The sequence below is a fragment of the Myxocyprinus asiaticus genome, chromosome 48, assembly GCF_019703515.2.
Source record: "Myxocyprinus asiaticus isolate MX2 ecotype Aquarium Trade chromosome 48, UBuf_Myxa_2, whole genome shotgun sequence".
In the NCBI taxonomy this organism is placed as follows: domain Eukaryota; kingdom Metazoa; phylum Chordata; class Actinopteri; order Cypriniformes; family Catostomidae; genus Myxocyprinus; species Myxocyprinus asiaticus.
In genome coordinates this window covers 20,853,038-20,878,909 of record NC_059391.1, presented here as the reverse complement: position 1 = coordinate 20,878,909, position 25,872 = coordinate 20,853,038, and the positions used below count along the sequence as shown (strand labels likewise).

Below are 25,872 nucleotides of genomic sequence, written 5' to 3'. Positions count from 1 at the left end.
TTCCTCTGTGATGTGGACACCGAGGAACTTGAAGCTGCAGACTCTCTCCACTGATGCTCCATCGATGGTGATGGGGTATGTTCTCTGTCTTTTCTCCTGAAGTCCACCACAAGCTCCTTGGTCTTATTGACATTGAGGGAGATGTTGTGCTCCTGACACCAGCGTGTCAGAGTGTGTACCTCCTCTCTCTAGGCTGTTTCATCATTGTCAGTGATCAGACCTACCACCATCGTATCATCAGCAAAATTAATAATGGCATTGGAGCTATGTGTTGCCACACAGTCATCTGCGTACAGGGAATACAGTAGTGGGCTGAGAACACAGCCCTGCAGGGCTCCAGTGTTGAGGGTCAGTGATGAGGAGATGTTGCTGCCCAATCTAACCACCTGGCATCTGCTTGACAAGAAGTCCAGGATCCAGCTGCACAGCGAGCTGTTTAAACCCAGAGCCCGGAGTTTCACATCAAGCTTGGAGGGCACTATGGTGTTGAATGCTGAGCTGTAGTCTACAAACAGCATTCTCACATATGTGTTCCTTTTTTCCAGGTGGGAGAGAGCAGTGTGTAGTGTAGATGCAATGGCATCATCAGTGGAGCGGTTGTTGTGGTAAGCAAACTGCAGTGAGTCCAGTGAGGCAGGCAGCACAGAGCAGATGTAATCTCTGATTAGCCTCTCAAAGCATTTGCTGATGATGGGGGTCAGAGCAACAGGACGCCAGTCATTTAAGCATGTGATTTTGGATTGCTTTGGTACAGGCACAGTGGTGGACGTTTTAAAGCATGTGGGGACCACAGACGAGGAGAGGGAAAGGTTGAAAATGTCTGTCAAAACACCAGCCAGTTAGTTCGCGCACGCTCTGATGACGCGGCCTAGGTTTGATTGCCGCCTGGACCCGCGGCTTTACGGATATTCACCAGTCGGAAGGATCAATTTGCCTCCGATACAGAGACAAAGAGTGAACTAACCTCTGTAGCTTCAGCCTCGAGAGCTCTCTCCGCGAGGGTGGTGTTATTTCCCATGAAACGAGCATAAAAAGTATTAAGCTCATCCGGGGAGAGAGGCAGCGGTGTTCACGACGGAGTTTTTATTCCCTTTGAAGTCCGTGATGATATTAATTCCCTGCCACATGCTTCTAGAGTCGGTGTTGAACTGTCCTTCAATCTTGTCCCTGTAGTATTTTTGGGTGAACTATCCCTTTAAGACTTGGTCTTGAATGATTAGTTTTGACATTCATGCTGTATCACTGAATCAGTCTGCTGTTTAACCAAATGTGAAGAAACTACTGTTTTTAAATCTTTAAAACAACTACGAGGAAGTCAGGTGAGGTTGGCTAATCTTTTCCTTGCAGGTCACATGATGCAAGTGCTGTCCTTAGGCCACAGCAGCTGATGTGAGAGTACAGAGCTATTATGGCTACCCTAAGGAGAAAAATGTTTTTGGATCAGCATCTCATGAGGCAGACTCGCACGAGCCCAGATCATGAGCCCACTTTTCAAGAGTCACGAGCAACAGGAATCTACTACAAGGAATCAACTTCCCTACTTCAGGGAATTGTCTATTGTAGACAACCAGTCACAGGTCAAGATCTCATGCAATATCAGCATTATTACTCAGTTTAAACCTGCCATCTATGCTCAGCCTATCTGAGGTCCATTTGGTTTTATTTATTGCCATACTGTCAAATATGTAGTCCTTATATTCATCATGGCCTCCTAATAGTCCCCTACATATATGAATTGGCTACATCACTCTACTCTCTACCAATAGCTGCTGTGTGGTGGGAGTTCTGATGCACTATGGCTGCCTCATTCAGGTGAATGCTGCATACTGATGGTGGTTGAGGAGATTCCCACAATACTATGTAAAGCGCTTTGAATGCCTGGGAAACCGCTATATAACTGTATAACTGACTGTTGTCTATGTCAATTGATTCTTCTCACATAAAATATTTTAACTTAAATCAATGATTCATGTCTATTTATGGTTAAGTAGCCATGTAGCCTAATAAGCAGGATAATATAGCCTATATTTATTTATTTGCAATAATGACTGGCTGACTTTACATTATTACTAACTTATTATCAGCCATGTGCCAAGGCAGTATTCAACCTTAAACATTATTCATATACTGTATATGCCCAACTTTAGATTAAATGGATGGAAGGATGGTGAATAGACGGACAGAGCGACAATAAATAGATAGATATAGATAGACACAGGTGATAGATAGATAGATAGATAGATAGATAGATACAAGGTAAGCTCTCTTCTTTGATTTATTTTATTACTAAAAACACTGTACACCACAGAGATGGGACAGACTGTTGAAAACAGGATACAACCATTTAGAATCCAGTTACTACAATGAGTGTTGTTCAGTGAACATAGCATCTAGTGATCACACATGAAAGGTTTCTTCTGAGACTGCCCTCAGCAGAGGGGATTGTATGCTTGCCAATACTATGTGCGAGTAACAGAGAATGTTGTGAAACTGTTCTAGTACAAAGATTTTAACGTTGCTGTACTGGAGTGTATAAACAGATGGAATGCTGAAAGAAATGTGAACATATTTTTGTTTTACTTTTACTAAATGTAAATATCACATCATACATTTACACAAAAGAATCAATCATACTGTATATTTAAGGAATAATCTTTTTTTTCCTTTTTATTAAAAGTAAATCCAAAAATAACCTTTGAAATGCCAGAGTTGTGGTGATCAAGTATCATGCATCAGTTTTCCCAGAAATAAAAATATCAAAATGATTTTAGTGATAATTGTCTAGCAGTCACTGTGATGTCATCTGGTTTCACACACGGTCAAAGTCAGTGCAGGACAGACTCATCTGCAGTTAATTTGATTAACTATTAATGGGCATCAACGGAAACTAAGCCAAGCCATCACATACAAAATACATTTACAGTTAAAAAAAATAATAATAATTCAGGGAAAACAAAAAACAAACAAACATGAAAAAATATACAAAAATAAAAACATTAAGGAGAGTAAAGAAAAATATCAGTAACCATTTTATTTATTTATTTATTTTAATTAATTATAGTACTAACTGTCTGACCCTAGAAATAAATAAATACTTATAAGTACATTTCTATATAACTATTTCAATTAGATAAGATGGTCTTTGTTGGTTGGAGTGTTAGTCATACTGCTGTAGTTCTCTAAATAATACAAGCTTCATTATCTAAACACCCACTAAAAACATAAGAGCAATAAAGAAAAGCAAAGGTCTTTTTGATTCCTTCCAATCAGAAACCTTGAAATTGTTTCTGTAATCATAATCAAAATAAACAAAGAGTGATGTTATTTATTCTTCCTTGTGTCCCACGACTTCCGTTTTGTCTTAAACGGAACATCGCCTTCATCGCCACATCTTCTTAACCTCAAACATCCCCGTAACACCCAGACTTCCCCGTCAAAAACAAAAACAGAAAATTACAAATTTTCTCTCACATAGATTTTGATTCGGTACAGGAACAAACATCCATTCAACCACTGAGCAAAACTACATTAACTCAAAAATACTGCATTCATCTCGCAAGTGCAGCCATCCAAATCCAAAACACAGTCATGCACACAAATGTATTTTACAGCAAAATGTTCCATTTTTTTTTTTTTTTTTTTTTCAGTCCGCAAACTGACAAAGCACGAAAACCTCAAACTTTTGTTAGGGTAAATTAAACCATACCTGTGAAGGTGCATTATAAACATGCTGTAACTTCCTGGTGTAACCGGCATGCCATATGCAGCAACAAACTGTTTTAAAAAGTAAACCAATGCCGCAACTCTACAGCCATTTATTTCAGAAATAACAAGTATCTTTATTAATACACAAGGACATTTTTCTTGAAAAGGTCCATAACGTGCAAGCAACTGACTGTGCTTTGTATAAAAAAAAAATAAAACAAATTGTAAAAATGAGGGAATGAAATAAAATCTGAGAAAATTCATTGTCGGATAGTGTCCCAGAATCCAGTGCTAAGTACTTCATGTATATTTATCTATATGTATATTTGTATTGAAAAACAACAGTGTCCAATCGCTCCTTAAAATCATAGTTAGGCATACAAAATATAAAATCAGGTCTAGGAGTGTAACAAAAGTTTTCTGAGGTAAGATAATGCAGCAAGGCTTTTGCTAATGGACTTGATTGGTATTCTGATGAACTTCTGAATACTGTATGCCTTTGCCTTTCACTATAATAACAGTAGTAATAATAATAACATTAAGAAGAGGAAAAAGAATGAATTTTATGAAACCAATCAGATGGCCATGACAAAAAAAGAGAGAAATTCCTTGGAATTCTTGCTAACGGTGTAAAAAAGCTGCAATAACCTATCAAAAATAAATCTGTTGAAATATAAAGTCGTATCAACAAGATTGTAAAAAAAATGCATTTCTACACAGACAGAAAAGGCACAGCAAACCGGTCATATCTGCTGTAGAAGAGCCAATGGTAAACGGTGTGAGTTCGTTGATGAAATTATGTCATGATCCAAGTTGAGAATTTGTTCACATTTCTTTCAAGAGAAGATCGTAATTTTAGCCGTCAACAGTGTTGAGACAATGGCGCCTCCAAAGAGCAAGATGCTTTCAGCTTGGTATGCGCTCTTCCTCGCATACATTTCGAAAAACAAAAGCTGAAAGCAAAATACACGAAGCTAACAATCACACCAACATATGCACATTTGAAAGCAGGGCAAAACGAGACCCTAAATAAAGGGATGACCAAGAATACCACTTGCAGACTTCAATAACGATGCTGCAGTGGTTATATGACACATATATCTTAAATGGTCCAAAAATATATAAAATAAAATAGAATCTGAAAATCCTGATTGAAAACATACTGTATTACTCAAAATATAAATGTTTACAGTATAATAGATTTGGTTGAGGGATAGACTGACAAAATCGATATCCCAAATCGATGACCTCTTAGGTCTTGACGCTTATGTTTTGTCTGGTCTCATATGTCATGGTTAATACAGATTTTGCCATCATCATCAGCAGGATAAGACTTTCGTCTGGCTCACACATAAAGAGGTGAGGCAGTTGAGGAATACAGTAAGGGTGGATGGGAGGAGATTTGAGTTTGTGCATGGAGGGGGCATTTGGTCTTTAGGACTCCTGAGGTACCACTTCCATTATCTTCTGGCACATCGCCGTGGCGGAAACTGGACAGAGAGAAACAATGAGTTAACATCCGCTTTTATACATTGAAACCTGACAAATAGGCGTAAAATTGACCCTTTTCTAAGCTCCGCCCTCCTTGGTTACGGTCGCTCGCTCTGACAAGCTCTGCAGAACTCCCCGTTGGAATGAATGGGAGATTGCCGTGAACAATGCGTTTTTTTGGCTAAATATTACACATCTAATAACATTAGCGTAAGTGAACAGAACTGCTTATAACGTCTCATAACATGCTCATTTTGATGCTGTGAACTCTATTTACTATTGCTTTTACTATGACTTGAATCAACACATAAATAAAAGTACAGTTATTAGCTTTAATTTACCTTGGAGCAAATGTAGGTGTTGTTGCAGATGTTATGTTCTTTTGGGAATGAGGGCTAACACAGTTTAATCCATAGCATGCTCTTCTCCAGATTTATTTTAAGATTTATTTTTTAAAAAGAAAGAAAAATACTGCGTATATTATTTCTGAGTAACCCATGTCACTATTACAAATGACCCGGCAACAACGTTCTTTACATTTTTTGGATTATTTTGATAAAATCCCACTTAAAAGTACTCAAACACACATTACTTCCATAGGCTCTCATTGGAAAATAGCAAATGCGTGTCAGGGCAACAGTTGCTAACACAGGATTGGTCAGAAGCACTTTTAAAGCGGGGCTTAGCGAAGGGTCAATTGTCGGATTAACTTTTCCGGTGAAGATACCACATCTTACTTGCATAAGCTTTCTTTGTGTTATACATGTTGCTATTAGGAATGTTGCAATTAAACGGTTTCACTATTAACCGTGATTAAAAATGTTAATGAAACTGTAAGAATTTAGAATCTATGGTTAAAAACTGTGAAATGTTTACACATGGCAAAAATATCATATATATATATATATATGACTTCACATCCTACAAATGGGACAGGATGTTCCACAAGTCGTCCAACAACCAACTAGTGAGTTTAATATTTTTTAACTGTAGTGCTTTTTAAGGGATTAATTGAGAGATACAACTTTTTGTAATGTTTAAGCGTGCTTACAGCTTACTATTTGCGTGGTAAACTTTGAAAAGTTTCATCTTAAATCATCCTCATTAAAGCATTGCTTGTGTATAAATTCACCACATTCAACAATATATAGACTATAAAAGCTTAATTTTAGTCATACATTTTTCAATTTTAGCCATTATCGTACTTTAAATCGCCTGCTGTAAGCAATGTTCCAGTTATTATGCATAGTCCACAGGGTTTTTTGTGAGGTGTAGTGGACAGATTAAAGGACAGTGTTTTCAACCCAACTCGAATGACTTCATACGATTTAGCCAACCGAATCTGTACGATTTATCCGTGTGAGTGTGTTGGTATTTTTATGGAGTCTTTTGATGATTCTTTATGGTGGGGTGTCCGATAGACATCGGATTGCTTTAATGAAATGTTGTAGAAGAAAAAATACTGTTGGATGCAGTGAACTTCATGTTGCGCATCCACAATAATCTTCTATTAAAGCATTCTGCGCTTTAATAAGCGGTGTTGTGCCCTGTATTGGAGCTTCACTTATTATATACCTCTTATTTATTTGTTGTGTATTTATCAGTTTTCCTATTGTATGGCTGCGCTTAGAGTCCATATATCCTTAATAAAAGAGATGAGATTGTAAGAGGCTTCTCCTTAAAGTCAAGTTAGAAATTATGTTTAAAGATAACTGGTTAGCCGTCAATACCTACAGAGCATTTCAAATTTTCAAGAATGTCTTTTTGTCAATTTAAATGGCTAATAACTGTCGTTTTTTCACAATACCGTAAAAATACACAAGATCAGAGACACTCACAAATTATCTGCAACAGCCATTTTGGCTTGGTCTGCCACCAAACACCAAAGAAGTACACAGGAACTCCCGTGGCAATGATTCCAAATCCAATGGCACACTCAACAGGGGTTTTCCAGATAGAAACCACGATGAGGAACAAGCAGGCCAATACAAATGAAATGGGCAGCAGGATATTCACCTAGCAGACAGAGAGAGGTGATCAGAAGTCAATACCTAAACTAATAAGTTACTGACTATTTAAGTCAATTAAACTGCTATCTCTTAAATTGTTGGGTCAATAGTCAGTCTGTGTCTATCTTTTTACAATGCCTTCAGAAAGTTTTACGTTTTCCATATTTTGTTAATGTTACAAGATTTAGCACACCAAAATATTTTCTTTTGAACATTTATGAATGAAAATGTGTTTAATCAAGACAATCATTTCTGCAAAATTAAAAATATACATTACATAAGCTTTCAGCTCAGTGTTGTAGCTGGCCTATTGGTCACGTCTCGTTCATTGTCCTTATTAAACTCATTTTGGACATCCTGCTCTTTGATGTTTTGGTTGTGTTGTGTTTTCTCCATTTTTATACAATGGACTTATGAAAGAGCTCCAGTTTTCTGGGGGGGGGGGGATAATCAAAGCTTTGCAAATCTTTTTATAACCTTCTCTTCCAGCTTTTTTACTTCTAAAAACTTCATCACAAACTTCCACAGCAGGAATGATGTGATCTGCTGAATTAGTTAAGATTTTGTAGAATGGGCCACTGATGGTTTAGCTTGTTGACAGATGGCTTAACACTTTCTTCATGGACTGTTAATGCCCTAATATGCAACTTCTAGGGAATGCAATGTGGCTTGTAACCCACTGACTCTCAATCATTGGAGAGGGCTTTTATGCTATTATTAATTTTTAAGAGATGTTAAAAAGATCAGCTTTTCTTTTTTTGATAAAAAAAAAAAATTAATAAGAAAAGTTGGGATACAAAACATTTTGTGATACTGGCAACACGCAACATTAATGTATTAAGATATAATTAGGATTTAAATGTTTATGTTTTTTGAAAGGATTGTACTAGGTTCACATTAGCAGTGATATTTTAGTATTAAAATACTATTTACATTTATAGTTTTGAATATTTTACATAAAATTATTATATTTAGCCTAGTTTGTATTTTCATCAAACTGTATAATCATCTTTATTTTGTATTTACATTTAAATAAATGTTATAGTTGATTGACATTGATATACATACAGTACATGTAAAACACATTTAATTAAAAAAGTTCATCAAGAAAACATCAAGACTTTCAGCAGCCCTGAATATTGTGGAATATACAGAATATAACGTATTGAGGAATTGCAATTACTGTGAAATTAATCAATTATTTTCTTAGAAAATATTATAAAAAAGTGATTTCTCCAAATTAAAAATGATTAAGAGTATTCAATCACGGAATCCATCAAAGTGTCTAAGGACAGAGAAGGACACAGAATTCCAACCTTGTGGGTAGTACAGTGAATTAATCAGACAATGAACTGTCCCTAATGAGATCAGCAATGAGAACGAGATAGAGAGAGGAAGATTATGAGTGTTAAGCAAATGGCCTCTTTCACTCCAGTGCCTCCAAACATGCTTTGATAAACAAGCCTCTGCATTTGGTAGATGAGCTCAGGCCACTGAGTCCAGAGGAAGAAACCAGAGATAGAATGTGAATGAAAGAGATAGAGGGGTGGCAGGGCTTACAAAAGGGTCTGTGTTACCCTTGTGTTGTTGGCTATGCCCGGTTTCAGGCTGTGATGACCTTGTTCACCCTCGACAATCCATCTCAATTGATTGGCAGATGGTCAGCCAATCAAAAGTCATTTGATTGCTTCTAACTAGCTCCGCACCCCAGCTCACCTTAATTGGCCGTTCCAGCTCAGGTTTCTTATAGCGTAACCACATCATGCCGAGAATCGCCATGGCGATGCAGAGCCAATTAAAGAAGCTGAAGAAATTGATGACTGAGAATATGTCATTGGAGAATGCGTAGAGGAGTGTCATGATGCACTGTGAAAGAAAGGAAAGCAAAGGCTACTCAATATTTCATTTCAGAATGTAAAAATTCAGAATTCAGCAACATTATTACCTAGTTGTTCATACATATATATAGGTCCAATGTTTCTGTACATTTTACTTCAAAGGTCATAAAATCTAGAAAATGAACAAAAACAATTTCCATGAGTTTTTATTTGGAGGTCGACCGATAGTGGATTTTGCCAATACCGATAACAAATGCGGTGGAAAAGGCAGATAACCGATTAATCGGCCGATAGTTTTTAAAATCGATTATAAAAAAATAAAAATAAAAACGTATTCTTTTCTTACAATGACAGCCACAGACATAGAAGCTACAAGTGTCCAAAATGAATACAATCCCAGATGCAGTTTATTGTGAAACCAAATTCCAATAATAACTAGAAAAAAATGAAGATTTGATGCATAACACACAACTTATAATTATAAACAAGCACGAAACACACCAGGAAGTTTTTTTTTTACCCCATTAAAATGCTCTGCACTACATATGAACTAAATTAAGCTTTTACAGCCTATACTCACCATAAATAGGGTTTTGTGTATGTGCTGACGGGGCACATTTCCATATAGTTGCATTTTTCTTTGCATGGCTTCGCTTCAATTTAGAACACTTGATTATTTAATCAAAATAACAAAATACACATTAAAGCGAGGATTAAAATATGGATGAATACTGTCAATCATTAAATATTTAGACAGAGCAAATCCCCACGAGGTGTCAATGATTGTTTTTATTTGACTTCTAGAGGCCGTTGTTATACTGTAGACTTCTCCAGTGCTGGCCACGCTGGAAAAACCATCAGCAACTATCAGCAGAGATTTATACCGATAACTGATTGTTCCAAAAAACACTATCGGGACCGATTAATCTGTAAAACCGATATATCTGTCTACCTCTATTCTGATTTATTTCCATTACTTTTCCAGGCCTGGAAAACACCATTTTTAAATTCACTGGGTTTTCCATGACCATGGGAATGCTGATTTTACCCCAAATACTGTATGTGTTTGCTTATATATTCTTCTTAGAGTACTACGTCATTAGTTTGCAACATGCTTACATCCAACTTTACTGAAATCAGTTGTGAGTTGAGTCTCCTGTGTGCTACATATGAGGAGTGCTATTTGAGTGCTGGTGTAGACAGTAGACAGCAAGGCGCCTCCCTAGATTTTTGAAACGATAGTATCTGTGTTGTGGTCGCTCTCAGACACCTACAGTAAATATAAGAGAAGGCAGAGGGGTCAGAAGGTCAGGGTGGATCATCGACAACAAACTGGGAAGATGACCTTCTCTGGAACCCACAAAGAACAGCCTGAAGGGAAAGAGCACACACAGAAAGACAGATCAGTTTTGGCCATTAGGATGGTTATCAGAAAGAGTGAGCATTATAAACTTATCTTGATGATAACCTAATGATCATTTGCTGTGGAAAAAGCTGCAGGGTGATTGCAAAACAACACTAACAAAACAGATTAATCAAATACATGGCTTTAATGAAGGAAAGTGATCTGATTTATGCGACCTCTTTCATACAGGATATTTATAACAAGTGTGTGTGAGTTTGTGTGTGTGTGTGTTACCTGGATGAGGTAAACAGGGAGCCATTCACAGAGCCAAAGCAGGACAACCCCACAAACACTGGGATTATCCAAGCCATTGGCCCCAGGTGGTAGTTTCCAAAGTCCTGGAAAACACAATTTATTTATCAAATGATAACAAAAAGGAATAAGAACAGCAAGTAAAATTAGAATAGAAAAAATAGGAAGCGAATGGGTGAACCTTATGAAGGAATTAGCTATTTTAAATCAAATTAAATTCGGTACAAATACTAGCATTACATATAATTACTTTAATATTTTAAATATAAATAAAAGTAAATATTTTGAATATAACTTTAAATGTAATATTTTAAATATCAATAAAAATAAATTCATATAACAATACAAATTAAATCTTAATGCTCCTAAGAATAGACTTCATTTTCATTATGTTTCTTTATATTTCTTTTTTTTTTTTTCTGTTGATTTTGGGATGAAATATGCAACAGAGAAGCTCATGAGATCCACATGAATTTAAACTGTAGAATTCCAAATAAGTATTCAGTACTTATTCAGTAATGTAAGCGCAGCGTAGTTCTAACGGGAAGACTAGCAGCTGTACATCATCGCACCATTAGCTAGGTAACTCCTAGCCAATCACATGTAAGCCAATGCTTTATAAGTCTGCTCACAATCTATCATATTGCTGTTTCAGTGTGCTAACGCGGCAACCTCCACCACCCCACCACCACCAGTCGAGTCCCGTCCTGCAGGGGGGTAGGCTCCTCGCCCCTGCCTCCTATCTCAGGCAGGATATGACGGTTCCGAGTACAATTTCTTCGGACCGCCAGATGGGGCTTACGCCAAAGAGAGACTTACATTTCTGTTTTATATTCATCAAATAAATGTCATCTTAAATTTCACTCAAGTCTGCAAGTCTTCCTGATTTAATTGATACTGATATCTACAGTATATGGTGACACTTACCACAGCAACAGCCTCAGATGTAAGCATGTCCTGTGGAGAGAGGGTGGTGAAGTAGGCCAGGTTGGTCAGCACATAGACAATAGTGACGATGGGGAGAGAGATGATGATGGCCCGAGGCAGATTTCTGCAGCACACCAGCACATATGAAAACATTTTACAATCCATTCTTCCAAAAACCACCACTCTCAAGAACTTCACAATGCTTTTCATTTACAAAACACATCTTAAGGTTTTTTTGAGCATTTGTTTGACCTACTTGTATGGTTCGATCATCTCCTCTGTGACAAAATTCAAATAATTCCTGGTAAAAAAAAAAAAAGAAAAAAAAAAGTGAGAAAATGAATTAGCAAAACAAATCAAACATATCCTGTTCTTACAAATTAAAATAAAATTCAAACTTAAGTCGTAGGTCATGTCCACACTAATACATTTTCATTTCTGTCATTATTTCCAAAGAATGCCATATTAGGGAGCGTTTTCGGTGAGAGCCGTAAATGTTGCAAAAATTATTGCTTTATTAATCAAAAAGTGTTAATGTGAACATGGCCTTACTCTTCCTTATCTCTTAACATTCCTGAAGAATGTTTTTTTTCACGAAATGAGAAAATAAACTAATAATATAAGAGAAATGAAAGTAGAAATAAAACTAGTTTTTAATCCTATTACATTTCTAAGTAACCTTTGCACACATCCCATTGGCTTCAACTATATTAAGTTAATTATATTAATTAATTATATGTAACACTATACCTGTGATTTACCCTGTTAAACATCAAAATCTAATTCTTTCTGATTTAATCCTAGTTCTAATTCCAAATGTCATTCTAGTTCTGTTGTCTTACCATCCCCCATAGGCAAACAGCCCACTATAAAGAGCCAATCCGATGTTCCCAAAGTCTGTATTGCTTCCTTTGAATGAATTGGCAGGCAGGAGATCAGTAGTATCACCTGTGACATAACAAACGGTGTGAAACCGGTCATCATTTACTTTACATTCAAAAGCACACAAAAATACCATTAAAGAATCATAAAATTGGTCCATATGACTCATGCACTATAACACAAGTCTTTTGAAGTCATATTTTAGCTTAGTATGAAAAACAAAATTACAATTAAGTAAATGAATCATTCAGACTGATTTTGTGAATTAGATCAATCGATTCATTAAAAAGATGTGACTCAAAAGAACAATACATTTGTGCATTTGGCAGATGCTTTTATCCAAAGCGTCTTTGGGGGACAGTCCCCCCAGAGCAATCTGGAGTTAAGTGCCTTGCTCAAGGACACAATGGTGGTGGCTGTGGGGATTGAACCAGCAACCTTCTGATTACCAGTTATGTCCTTTAGCCCACCACTACCACCACTTTTACAAAGCTATACTAGAGCACATGTCAAGATTCCCAGTAAATTGTGACTTAAATTTCAGTCTGTTCCTTACACAAAGCAATGCCTCCAAAAGACACGGAATATAGTGCACAAGTCCATCCATCCATCTTCTATAGCCGCTTATCCTATGCAGGGTCGTGGGTAGTGCTGGAGATTATCCCAGCTGTCTCGGGCCTAAGGCTGGAAAACACCCTGGACAGGTGGCCAATCCATCACAGGGCAACACACACAGACATACACATTCACACTCTCACTCACACCTGTGGGCAATTTAGGGTCTCCAATTAACTTAACCTGCATGTCTTTTTGGACTGTGGGGAAAACCGGAGCACCCGGAGGAAGCCCACGCAAACACGGTTTGAGCCCAGTTGAGCTGGGACTCGAACCCGGGAACTTCTTTAGTGCACAAGTCGTATGGAACAATTTTATGGTGCTTTCGCATTATTTTTGTAGCTTGAAAGCCTTAGTCACAAAAAATTAGCGAAATTAGTGAATTTTTCATTAAGTGTTCACAAAGTGTTGGAGTTCGGAATTACATGAGGGTGAGTAAAAAAAATTACAGAATTTTCATTTTTGTGTAAACTAATCCTTTAAACACACAAAGCTAGTGAATTTCCCACTGAATCAACAGATGAACTTGGTGTTTTTTCATGCTGGGGCCCACTCTTTGTCACTCCCGTGAGAAAGCTGGGGAAGATCAAGCCTTGACGTACATCCAGGTCGTAGAGCAAGGGGGGCGTCCCTCACAGAAGAGGCCATATGGGTCCAATTTATGGACATGAAAATCCACCCTTTTAACAGGTTATGCCAGCAGTGCAACTAGTAGCATCGTTGTTTAGCAACTAAGCCCCATTTTCATTGTCTATAGATGTTGCTATTCTCTGTAATTATTGTCGCTAGTGGGCGTTCCTTCTGCTGTCGCACTAACGTTATTGGTTGGCTGCACAACTGGCCATAGTTAAGCTAGATTGAGCTAGTTGAGCTAGATCACAGTTGAGCTAGATTGCCAGTAAAACAAATATATCATTCTTATTCAACAAGGAATAATTTGTTTTGCCACTAATAATGAACAAACTGCAGGGGAGATTGCTTTATATAAACTACAGCTGTGCTCAATGCATCCTGTCATGAACAAGATCAACAATTTCTGGTACATTGTCCAATTTGATAAGAAATCAGTTTATTTGCCACTAAAAATGAGCATTCTGGATGGGAAAGTGTTATAAACTGCAGCAATACTTAATGCATTATATCAACACAAAGATTGATCTGTCAATGTATCAATCAAACTCACTCAGATTGCTGATAATTTCTGCCATGGTTTTCTACGCATTACTGATTTCTATATCCATGTAAGTGGTTACAGAAACATGATATAGAACAGTGAAATCGATGACAACAACAAATCCTCCATCATTCCTGCACTCTTCTCCATTATCTCACAGGAGACAGATGACGTGAGCTCCACTGTCTTTTCTCATTGGCTGTTCCGGCGTGATATCGCTCTGCATTTGCATAAAGTTAAACTTTTCTCAACTTTGTCGCATCTCTTGACACGCCCACATCCTGTCGCCAATGGTCACTTTCACTCGTGTCACTGTTGATTCTCCTGTCGAATCAAGCGACAAAATCGGTGACCATGTGAACTGGGCTTTAACAAGTGCAGGTGTGCAGTGGTCAGAAGGAAACTCGTTTAACAACACACCATATCTGTTTCAGGTTTGACGAAATAGAGGGATGAATAGAAGTGTTGCAAAAAAAGTGATCTGTGATGCAACATATCTTAAAATATTTTCCAAGAGTTTCTCAATATAAGGGAGTCTCGTGCATTGTTTCTTTCTTTGTTTCATTTGAGAATGTGAGGTCAGTTTCTCCAATGTTCCAGAGCAGTGCTTCAACACAATGGCATCAACTGATATTCAAGATTTAAAGGCTTTAATCAACCAGAAAGTTTAGCACACGATAAGCATACAACGTTTATTTTAAATGTTAAAAAATCTGTTGTTTTACCTATAGAAAATAAATGGGTCACCATGGTAAAGCGGAACTGTTTTCCACCCCATATTAAATCATGCCCCCAACATAGAATGAATGAAAAAACGAAACTGTCTTTTGATTAAAGTGAAACCTGATATCTTTTAATTTTGGCCTTTTGCAATTTTTATTTAGAGAACAGTTGAGAGCTGACAGAAAATGATAAGGAAAATTCAGGGGAAGGGATTCCCAAATTCGAACTGTCGTGTCATCTGCATTAGTGCCACTAGGTAACATTTCAGAGGATATGTACAAACCACTAGATCACATCCCCGACAAACCAGATATAATTCTTTTGGTCAAGTTTGATTTGATGAACAAGGAAATCATTAGAAATAATCAGTTTTTAAGAATATGTGAAATTAATTGTTCTGAGACAGGGGTTTGAGACCAAAAGACATTTAGGCTTGACTGGGACTTGTGTCAAAAGCAACATAGTCTCATTATAACTTGTAATAATTTGTACAAGATGGCGAAATCGTAAAATAATGCACAACTTGGCTTGTAAGAAAAGGTACAACTTTTATTCCCATAGAGACCAACCAATCAACAAACAGAATTTCGATACAATGCAGGCATTCAATTTTAGCTAGCCTCCTTATCCAACAGGGTAACGAAGAACCAAGAAGGAAAACGCCTGTGAACAAATTTGGTTGCAAATTCCATATGTATTTATGCAATACATATGACTGATGTGTATCAATAACTTGTTATACGCCTGCCTCATCTCATTCCAAACCCCAAAGTTTTCTTTCTTCTGTGGTACACAAAAGTTATTTTTCGATTAAACCATGGTTAGGTTTAGGGTTTGGGTAAGGAGTTACACTTTATGGGTAGGATTAGGTGAGGGTCAGGGGTTAAATTTAGCACAAATTGTAATAACCTTGATCGTTGGTGTCCTTATTTTTCTCGATGGGAGTAAAAGTTTTATGTTTTTGTATGAGTACGATTTTGCCATCCCGCACTATTATTATGACTTGTCATGAGACCAGGATGGAAAAAGACTTGAGACTTGAATTAAACTTGGTCTAGCAAGACTTGAGAGGGATTTGTGAACATGTCTGGTGTGTAGGAATAACTGGAGCCCCAGACAAACTCATGTGACAGAGCAGTGTGATCGTTGGAGGCCAATGCTGCCTGGTCACATGACATGAGAGTGAGTGCCAGGCAAGGGGTGTGTATGTGTGTGACTGTCGGACTGAGGCAGTCAGGCATAGGGCAAGAGTGAAAGCCTGTTTAAACTCATTGTATAAACTGAGTATTACAAGCTCAGACCTGAGCTTGAGAGGAATACAACAGCTCAGAGGAGCTTGATCTCTGTCTAAGAGAAACGCTTAGACAGCAGATCTCAGCTTACATTGCATAGATTCAATCTGAAGAGGGCATTAAAACAAACTCACAAAACTCTAACACAATGGTTCTCAACTGTGGGTCACAACCAGAGCTACAGTCAGAAATTCTTGGGCCCGGTACAAAATGTATTCAGTGGGCCCCTCTCAAGTTAGGTAACCGACGAGACAGTGTGGGACATTTCTTGACGTACGCTGCCCCGGTGCGCTGTCTCCGTGATTATATCCACGTCTCCTGCTGAACGCGTTTAAATGCGCTCTACAATATGGAAAAAACTTTCTGTGGGACCCCTCCCCCCTACCCCCTCAAGCTCGGGCCCAGGATAAAAGGTCCAGTTGTCCCCCCTTATCAGCGGCCCTGGTCACGACCCAAAAACAGGTCATAGGTCTGTCTTGACAGGGTTGCTGTCAACAGGGAAAAACCAATGCAAAATGCAAGTAATAAAATGCAACTTCATTTACTATGCTTAGTTAGGACATATGGCTAATACAATATTTTGCCCAGTCTAAAATAGGGGTTTTTCTGTTTTTGTTTATGCATTTACAACATTTAACATTTGCTTGTCCAGTCACTTGTCATAACTAGACTGGACTACTGTAACGCTCTCATTGCAGGCCTCCCTGCATGTGCAATTAGACCCCTGCAAATGATCCAGAATGCAGCAGCACGTCTGGTCTTTAATGAACCAAAGAGAGCACATGTTACACCACTCCTTGTCTCTCTTCACTGGCTACCGGTTGATGCACGTATCAAATTCAAGGCTCTGATGCTGGCATACAGAACAGTCACTGGGTCTGCTCCAGCATACCTAAAATCATTTATGTAGAGCTACGCGCCCACTAGAAGCCCGCGGTCGGCTAAGGAACGTCGCCTTGTTGTACCAACACAAAGAGTCACCAAAACACTTTCCCGGACTTTCAGCTTCATCGTACCACGTTGGTGGAACGAACTTCCCAACTCCATCCGTGAAGCTGACTCACTCTCTGTCAAAAAACGACTAAAAACACATCTTTTCCATGAGCACTTAACCAGTCATTGAAGAAAAAAATTTAAAATAAAAAAAATTCCTGTTGCACTTTATTCTGTTTTGAATATTATTATGATGCTAGTGATACATTGTAATACAGCACTTTTTCATACCACTGTCTCCTAAGATGATTAGTTTATGTTTTCCTCTTTTATAAGTCGCTTTGGATAAAAGCGTCTACCAAATGAATAAATGTAAATTTAAATGTAAACATTTTCTTATTTAGCCTACAATATGCTAATTATTTTTGCATATTGTTGGACCTCTGTCATTAAAATTTGATGTCAGATTTTTAAGGACTTTTTTGCTATTCTTGTATAATAAACAATAAAAAAAGGAGTGAGGAGTGGCTCTAAAATGCTGGGCTCACTTCCTTTCTGTGGGCCGAGCTGCAGTGCCAGAGGGTGTTACAGATGGTGGACAAACCACTGGGGTGTCTTGTTATATTTAAGCAATGGCTGAATTGGTCAGGTATAATAATGTAACAGAATTAAGGACAGCTGCCTCTCTCAGAACAAACATAAACACTGAATACACTCCAAAACCTTTCCTGGATTTAGAGAAGTGTTAGTGGTAGCCTCTATTAAGTAGTCGAACAGAAGAATTATGTGCGAAGAAAGAAAGAGGAAATGTCAGAGAGGATGACGCTGTGAATTAAACAGCTCTTTCACAGCAAGGCTTCAGAAGTAAAATAAATGGGGTGATTGTTATTTTAGCCATTCACATATCTGAGATTGTCTGATTTCTTTGGTTCAAATTCACAGGCATCGTATTCTGGAATATCCACCAGATAAGTCACTGTATGCACAATTATTTTGGTGTTTAGTTATCAACCTCACACACAAATATGCCGAGGCTCTGTGCAAAAAGCTAGTGAGCTGTGTTGTTGTCTACTGTCTACATGGGCAGGAATCACAACATCCGAACTGAAATGAAACATCTGATGGAAAAAGTAACAAGTTACTGATTTAAAACAAAAGGTACAAATAGTGCTTGTCATGTGAAGCTCCTGAGAGAATCAGATCACAATTTATTACAATAATGATTGATGTTAGCATGTTGCTAAGCTAATGTGATACTCAAATGAACAAAAAAACACACAGCACACACAAATATTGGGTAAAATTCTACATTTTCTATTAAATTTAACATTTTTATTAGTGTTGTCTGCGTTAACTCAGTGCAAATAATTACAAAAAATCAAGGCATTAAAAAGTGTACACAATTAATCATGTCCCCGGACTGTAATAATGAATATTCCTATAATCTAAACAATTTAAGCTTGAAGTCCCATCTATTTTCAGAAGGAGGCAGTAAGCAAAACTCCAGCTGTATAGGCAACGCAAAGCTGTACAGACAAAAAACTACACTCAGGCTTGCTAGGAATAGCACAAGATGAGAACGTGTTCTTGCATTCAAACACAGTTGGATGGAGCGCAATTCCGAATCTTAAGACATCTTTTTCTAAGTATCGATCTATGTTTAACTTGACGCAGCGCCTAAAAACGCGACGCAACCAATGTGAGATCCTCCAAAGCGCATACTTTGGAAAACAATGACGTTAGGAAACTGAAAACAGTTTAACGTGGACGTGGCCTTAGAAGGCAGCCTAATGTTGCTGCCTACATTCTGGAACATCTTTCGTACACAATCGTGCCTATGATGCCTTAGAATGCTGTCTAGGTAGGCAACTCACTTGGTTTTGGAACAGAGCTACAGTATGTCCCATCCTGAGAAATTGAGCGAAAGAGAAAGAGGTGGGCAGTGCTGAATTATTGTTAAATTGTGCATGTGGCAGCTTTAGCAACAAAACTAAAGAACCAGTTCACAGAATAGACTACTAAAAAACAAAACAAAAAAAAAAAGATAAAAAAAAAAAAGACACACCCAAGTAAAGGCAAGGACAGAATTTGGCAGACTTGGCTTAATTTGGGTGAGGTTTTCATTTACACGCTGTCTGTCACTACATGTCCACAGCTGTGGGCACTAAGATTGGAAGGAGTGGGTGTTGAGGAGATGAAAAGATGAAAAGGGGAACTAGTGATCTAGTAATCATGTAACTTGTCCTGCCTACTTTTCATTCTGCCTGGCTGACTCACATACATTATAGAGTCAGTAGTACCAGCTTCACACCTTTGTTTATGGATCAGACAATGACATAGACATGCAAGAAATGTGTACAGCTTTGCTAATCTACATTTCTGACTTAAAAATCCTCTTTTTCCGAACAGACCTTTAGAAATGTTTAGAATATTTTTTTTTAAGGGTCAGTTAACCCAAAATTATTGTGCGCAACATTCCAAATTAAAACTTGGTGCTCGGTTATGAGACATTACTGATGCCAAACTTGGCGCAAGGCATCTTCAAGAACCAAGTTTGAATATGTTCAAGCGTGGGTGAGATTTGAAAGATACAACAAAGGGAAAGATTATCAGTGAATCTCGAAACATTGGTGTGTTTATCACACTTTTGTTCAGATTCAGAAGACTTTAAAAAAGCACACAAGTTGTATAAACTACTTTTGTGATAATTTTATGGTGCTTTTTGTCTTTTTTGGAGCTTTAAAGTCCCTGGTCACTATATACTTATATTGTATGGAAAAGAGCAGCTCTGAGATTCATAAAAAAAATCTCTTTTTGTGTTCCACAGAAGAAAGAAATTAATCCGTGTTTGGACCAACATGAGGGTTATTATTTTATGCTTTGTCTGTGAGGTAGATCTCATAAGATAACATCGAAGGCACACTAGGTCAGAAATTAAGGGAGGCTCAGGGCAAAAATGCCACTGAAATTCAAAATATGGTGGTAAAAAATGTCACAGTCTCTTTTTTTTATAACTTATGAGTTTTTAATATTCTATTCTAAACCAAGTTATAAACATTACCACGTAAAATATAATTTGATGTTGATTTATTTATATAGGTAGGAGGAAATATACTCTCAGTCTAATTATTCAGACTGAGAACTTATGTTAATGAATTATTTAAACTTAAGTATCTGTATAAAAGAATGACAGTATAATTTTTAGATGTTAAGTAAAAATGCCATCATAAATGTAAAAAAATGCCCCTGAAAATCAATTATTAATGTTGCATGGATAAGTTAAAAAAATCAAGATTAGTGTAGAGTAGAAAAACATTCTCTGATTTAAAAATTCAAGGTCTAGACAAACCTGCTAGGGTATAAGCAAGCTCTTGTATATTCCAGTCTGGTTTATGCTAAATCAAACTAACAGACCTAGATAATGCGATTATAGTTCGGTTACATCCAGCATGTATAGCCTACACGTCAAGTTTTTGCATGAAGTGTGTAGCATCCATAACCTGTTGATACTCAGCTAAAGCTTACATTCAAAGTCTTCTTTACCTCCCTGTGTCTCATCATGTTGGTTCTTATGCAAGGACTAGACAAGCAACAGGGCGAGATTACAGCAGTTAGTCGGTACAATTAGTAGGGTATAAGCAAGCTCTTGTATATTCCACTGTCAATCGCAGATAACTGTAATAAAAACTGTTTAGCCTGCTTGTCGAAATGGTATGTCATAACTGTAGCCTACTGGAGCCAATGCAAATGTATTAATATCAGAAAAAAAAAAAAAAAAAAAACCTCAGTCTGAACATTAAAAACATGCACTCTTTCCATCTGCAAAAATCAGATGGAAAAACAAGCAAAGAGGTTATAGTAATGAACTTTTTACCAGTCTCAAAAACAAGATGATCCGCATTCCTTTTTCTCAGATTCTTACATTTTATTCATATCTCACAGTACAGGAGAACACAGACGTTTCGGCCTCACAGCCTTCTTCAGCGTGTCATTTTAAAACTTTTTTGTGAATCTATGCACCCTAAACTGGTAGAGCACAGTGATTCCATTTCTTTGATTATAGTAATGAACTTACAATAAAAGTGAAAGGGGCATATCCATATTGAGCCTGGAAAATTATTTTAAGCTCTTCTCTTGTTTAGATAAGTGACTGATTGTTGTCATACATGTAGGAAATGTGTTTATGTGTTACCCACCTTTGCCGATCTCCACAAAGCCAATAATGATGATGAGGCCCAGGGCCAGTAGCTTAGCAGCAGCAAAGGCATCTTGGACCCTCGTGGCAGCCTTCACGCTGTAGCAGTTGACAGCAGTCAGCAACACTATGGAGAGAAATTAAGAAAGAGGGAGAGAGTGAGAGAGATAGAAAAATAATTTGTTATTTTTAGTCTTTCACAATAGAGGCTCAGAAGAAGTTAACCTAAATACTTGGTAAACTAATTACGGTAGAATTTGTCAGCCACACTTCAATTCAGAAGGCCTCATCCTCAAAGTGCTGTTTACATTTTGGGTACATGTGGCAGCATGTTCTATCATTCTACTATACAAAGGAAATGGTTTAGCTGTCAAATTTGTACTCTAAACATCAGTTGAATGGACTAAAAGACACCAAACAAACTTTGGGAAAAGGCCAAAAAGCTTTGAGATTGTCAGCAGCACCACTTGTAAATTTCAGTGACTCTAAATATGATAAACTATCTGTATAAATAGAGATATAGAGTTTTGGCTGAATCATATTACTAATTTGAATGTACCCTACTTTTTCACCTACTGTGCTGTTTTGTTTGCTTAATTCTACTTCAGTGCTATTAAGAGAAAGTCTATTGACTGGACTACTATGTGACACATTTTCAAATAGGATTGATTGGCTTAATTACAAAGCATAACATGACCTTCTGCACTAACATAAAAATCTACCTTTTATCCCATGATAAATGTATATTAATTATATGAATATAAAATGGCAACTCATTCAATACTTATTATAAAGAAACTAATTGCAATCTGTTTTAGGTGACTGTAATACCTTGTGTGAAATGTGTAAAAGTTTGTAGACCAAATAACAGATTCTTGAGGGAATAAAACTCCTGATTTCATACCACTTCAGCCTCCATTCCCTGCCTCCAAGCTCCCTATTAAAAATGATTAACCAACAAACAATTCAAAGTAGCATTAGCTGTAAATCAGTCAGGACACTTAACTGAGAGGCAGAGCCTGGTATTCTTTGTATGGCCATAACATACAAAAGGGGGTCTGTATCAGGTAGGACAGTAAGACCTGGGTACCCTCATGCAAGAACATTCACAAACACACAGCTGTATTACTTTGTCTGGCATTAAAGTTAGCATTCTTAATAAAGTAGGCATCATCAGACAGAGGTTTCTCCCTGAATTCCCCTACAGCAAGAACATGGTACCACTCAGGGGGCCTCTCCCATGGATACGCAGCTTACACTAATGCAACAAACCAATCCTGAAGGCCCATTTTTCAATTATTACCTCAATACACATGAGAAAATGGGTCAAGGGAACAATAGTCAGCTACTATGCCAACAGCCCAAAATCCAGTCTACGAAGTTCAACTCAAGGAACTTGACCATAAAACTGAGCAACTGGGTTAAACTCTCATTGCGTGTGTTTACACGCACTTTAAAAGTTCGATTTCAGTCAGACTAAAGCAATAATTTGTCTTTTTAAAATGTCATGTAACTGTGTTGATGGTCCGACTGAAATTGTACCAGTCTGGTTTATGCTAAATCAAACTAACAGACCTAGATAATGCGATTATAGTTCGGTTACATCCAGCATGTATAGCCTACACGTCAAGTTTTTGCATGAAGTGTGTAGCATCCATAACCTGTTGATACTCAGCTAAAGCTTACATTCAAAGTCTTCTTTACCTCCCTCTGTCTCATCATGTTGGTTCTTATGTAAGGACTGGACAAGCAACAGGGCGAGATTACAGCAGTTAGTCAGTACAATTAATTCACTCACCCACAATAACAAAGAATACATTCCTGTACCCCAATCAAGCATTCATCTGCTCTAAACCTGAAAGCTCAAGAAAGAGATGGAGTGGAAAAAGAACGAGGAAACTAAGAGAGAATTTGTTGGCCCATTGGTAATTAGAGCTTGAGTTAATTCTGATAATCCTGACTGGTTTAAACCTGCAGGAGGGACGCATTGCTCGAATGGTAGCCATGGTAAATCACACTCGGCCTTAACATATTAACATGAGCATACATGTCAAAGATCTGATTGCAGAGTTGCGTTCATCAACCCAACCCATAATGGTCCTTTCTTTCACAGCAGGATACAATTTATGGAATACAATTAACTATAAAAAACTGAATTAGTAGCCTGATCATTTGTTGTTGATAATTATAGTTTATATAGCTCCTGTTGTTTGCATGGGAATATTAAATTTATTAAACATATTTTTTTTCTTTATTTTCTATCTTTTTTTATCTTATTTATTTACTAGATTTGCATCTTTTTAAAATATCAGTACTGTTCATATTATAATAAAAACAACGTCATCCAACATTTGTTATGATTAGAGAGGTGTAAATTAAATAGCAACAAAGTGATTTGCATAAAGCCAGCCGAGGTTCTGTACAGCGCATGCCACTTCCTCCCTACATCATCCGCGCGAGATGATGAAATTTTACAGCACCTTTTCAACATACTCACACCCGGAACCTACCAACACACAGTGTTTCTGTATATCGAAACACTGCGTTTATGTATGTACCAACACATTTTCTTTCACAAATGTGGCCTAAGTCGTTTATAGTTCAATATGGACAAATTGAGAGATACGTTTGTTTACAGTGAGTATGTGGGGAGATTAAAAACGCGCTGGAAGGATGAGGCGCGCGACGGGCACGTGGAATGACAGTTGAGTGAAACTCCAACCGTCGAAACTGAGATTTACGTTGAGAACTCATTTAAACCCTCATTAACACTACTTATTTATGATATACAGATGTTAAAACGATTTTTTGGTGTGTGTGATCAAACGAGGTAGGTAACAGGTTATACTTACGGATGCAGAGGCAGGCGACCAGTTTAGCTCCTGTTTCAGGGACCGGGCAGTCGGGAAAGATGGGCTTGAGGAGGTAGGTAGCGAAAACATATGCGACTATATACTGCGACGACGGCCTGATGATGAGAAGTTCGATCCACAGCTTCAGAAACGCAGGTAGGGAACCATAAACCTCAAGGATGTAGGCATAGTCACCCCCCGACTTGGTGATGGTGGTCCCCAGTTCGGCGTAACACAGGGCGCCTATAGTGGAGAAGACGCCGCATACAGCCCACACGACCAGCGACAGCCCGACCGAACCGGCTTCCTTCACCACTCCGGTTGGGGTTACGAAGATGCCAGAGCCGATAATGGTGCCTACAATGATGGCCACGCCGTTTACTAGAGTAATAGTTCTTTTCAGCACGACTGTCTCTTCTCCAACCGCAGGACTGATGTCTGCGTTTGGGCTTCCGGGTGTGCCGTCTCCTGGTCGGCTCATGTTGCCATTTCCACCTCTGCTGGAGAGCATCTTCTCCATCACCTGCTTGTCGTCTTCATCCCGGTCCGCGGACGCATTTGAACTCCGTTTCTTCAACCCTGACATTGCTACCTCTTGTCCAACAAAGCAAAACGCTTTGTTTTGCTGTACTGTTTGTGAAGATGACCCTTTGTAGAGCACGTCAGCTCTTAGAGACAGGGCTCGGTTGTTTCACGGCGGTACCGTGGAGTCCGCACTGACTCAATGAAACGTGGTTAATGAAGTATGTCAATGTGTAGAGACTCATAAAAGCATCTTTCGGCCTGCCTCTTTCCTCTTTCTGAGCGCGTCATTCTATCCGATCCAGTGTTTATGGTGTATATAACGCCCTCTAGAGTCTCCATTAACCATGTGGTGTTCCAGCAGGTTTAGCAAGTCAAATGAGTTTGGTATCATTCTTTTCGATAAGGTTATATACGTTAACGTAATGAACTAAAAATGAACAATACTTTTACAGCATTTTATTCTTGGTTAATGTTAATTTTTTATCTACAATACACTAAACATTTTAATAGGGCAGGGTGAAAATAGTGATTTTCCAATTAATTGTAATCTTCGTTTGAACGATCCTGATATCTATTCTAAAAATGTCAAGATCAATCTTTTACTTTCGCCTTAAAGTTTACTTTAGTTTTAGTTGTGTTGATTATTATAAATAGAAAAATTAATACGTAGCAAGTGAACTGCTAAATTGGGGCCTGTTGCAGATTCAGAAATGAACTTTTCCTTTAAGGGGCAAAATTTGCCCCCTGGATTCGATTTTCAGCAGCATTTTGTACCTGTTACAAAGCTTTTTTTTTTTTTTTACCAAATCAAAAATATAAGGTGTTATCCTTTTATGTCAAATAGCCTTCTTAAATGTAACTAATCATCGATTAACACAAATATGTTTTTTCCATCAAAACTGCTTAATCTAGGACTCGGACCCACTTTATGCAACTGGATACTGGATTTTCTCACTGGCAGACCCCAGCATGAGCGAATGGGTAAAAACACCTTCTCTCTGATCCTCAACACTGGCACACCACAGGGAAGCGTGCTAAGCCCACTACTGTACGG

General features: G+C 37.8%; 1 protein-coding gene across 2 annotated transcripts; it reads right to left on the bottom strand.

The window, feature by feature from the left end:
* Positions 1-2,262: 2,262 nt before the first annotated feature.
* LOC127437587 (large neutral amino acids transporter small subunit 1-like) lies at positions 2,263-25,737 on the bottom strand. Of its 2 annotated transcripts, XR_007896579.1 has the most exons (11): positions 24,294-25,737; positions 21,443-21,568; positions 12,470-12,575; positions 11,884-11,928; positions 11,628-11,751; positions 10,683-10,786; positions 10,318-10,414; positions 8,922-9,071; positions 7,035-7,212; positions 2,581-5,195; positions 2,263-2,548 (listed from the first exon to the last, which is right to left on the bottom strand). XR_007896579.1 is itself a non-coding variant. In XM_051692609.1 (10 exons), exons 1-10 carry the CDS (start codon positions 24,877-24,879, stop codon positions 5,140-5,142), a joined length of 1,572 nt encoding a protein of 523 aa, XP_051548569.1. In that variant the 5' UTR covers positions 24,880-25,737; the 3' UTR covers positions 2,263-5,139. The 2 variants fall into 2 exon arrangements, 1 of the variants encoding a protein (XP_051548569.1); XM_051692609.1 differs by having other exon boundaries at positions 2,263-5,195.
* Positions 25,738-25,872: the final 135 nt, after the last annotated feature.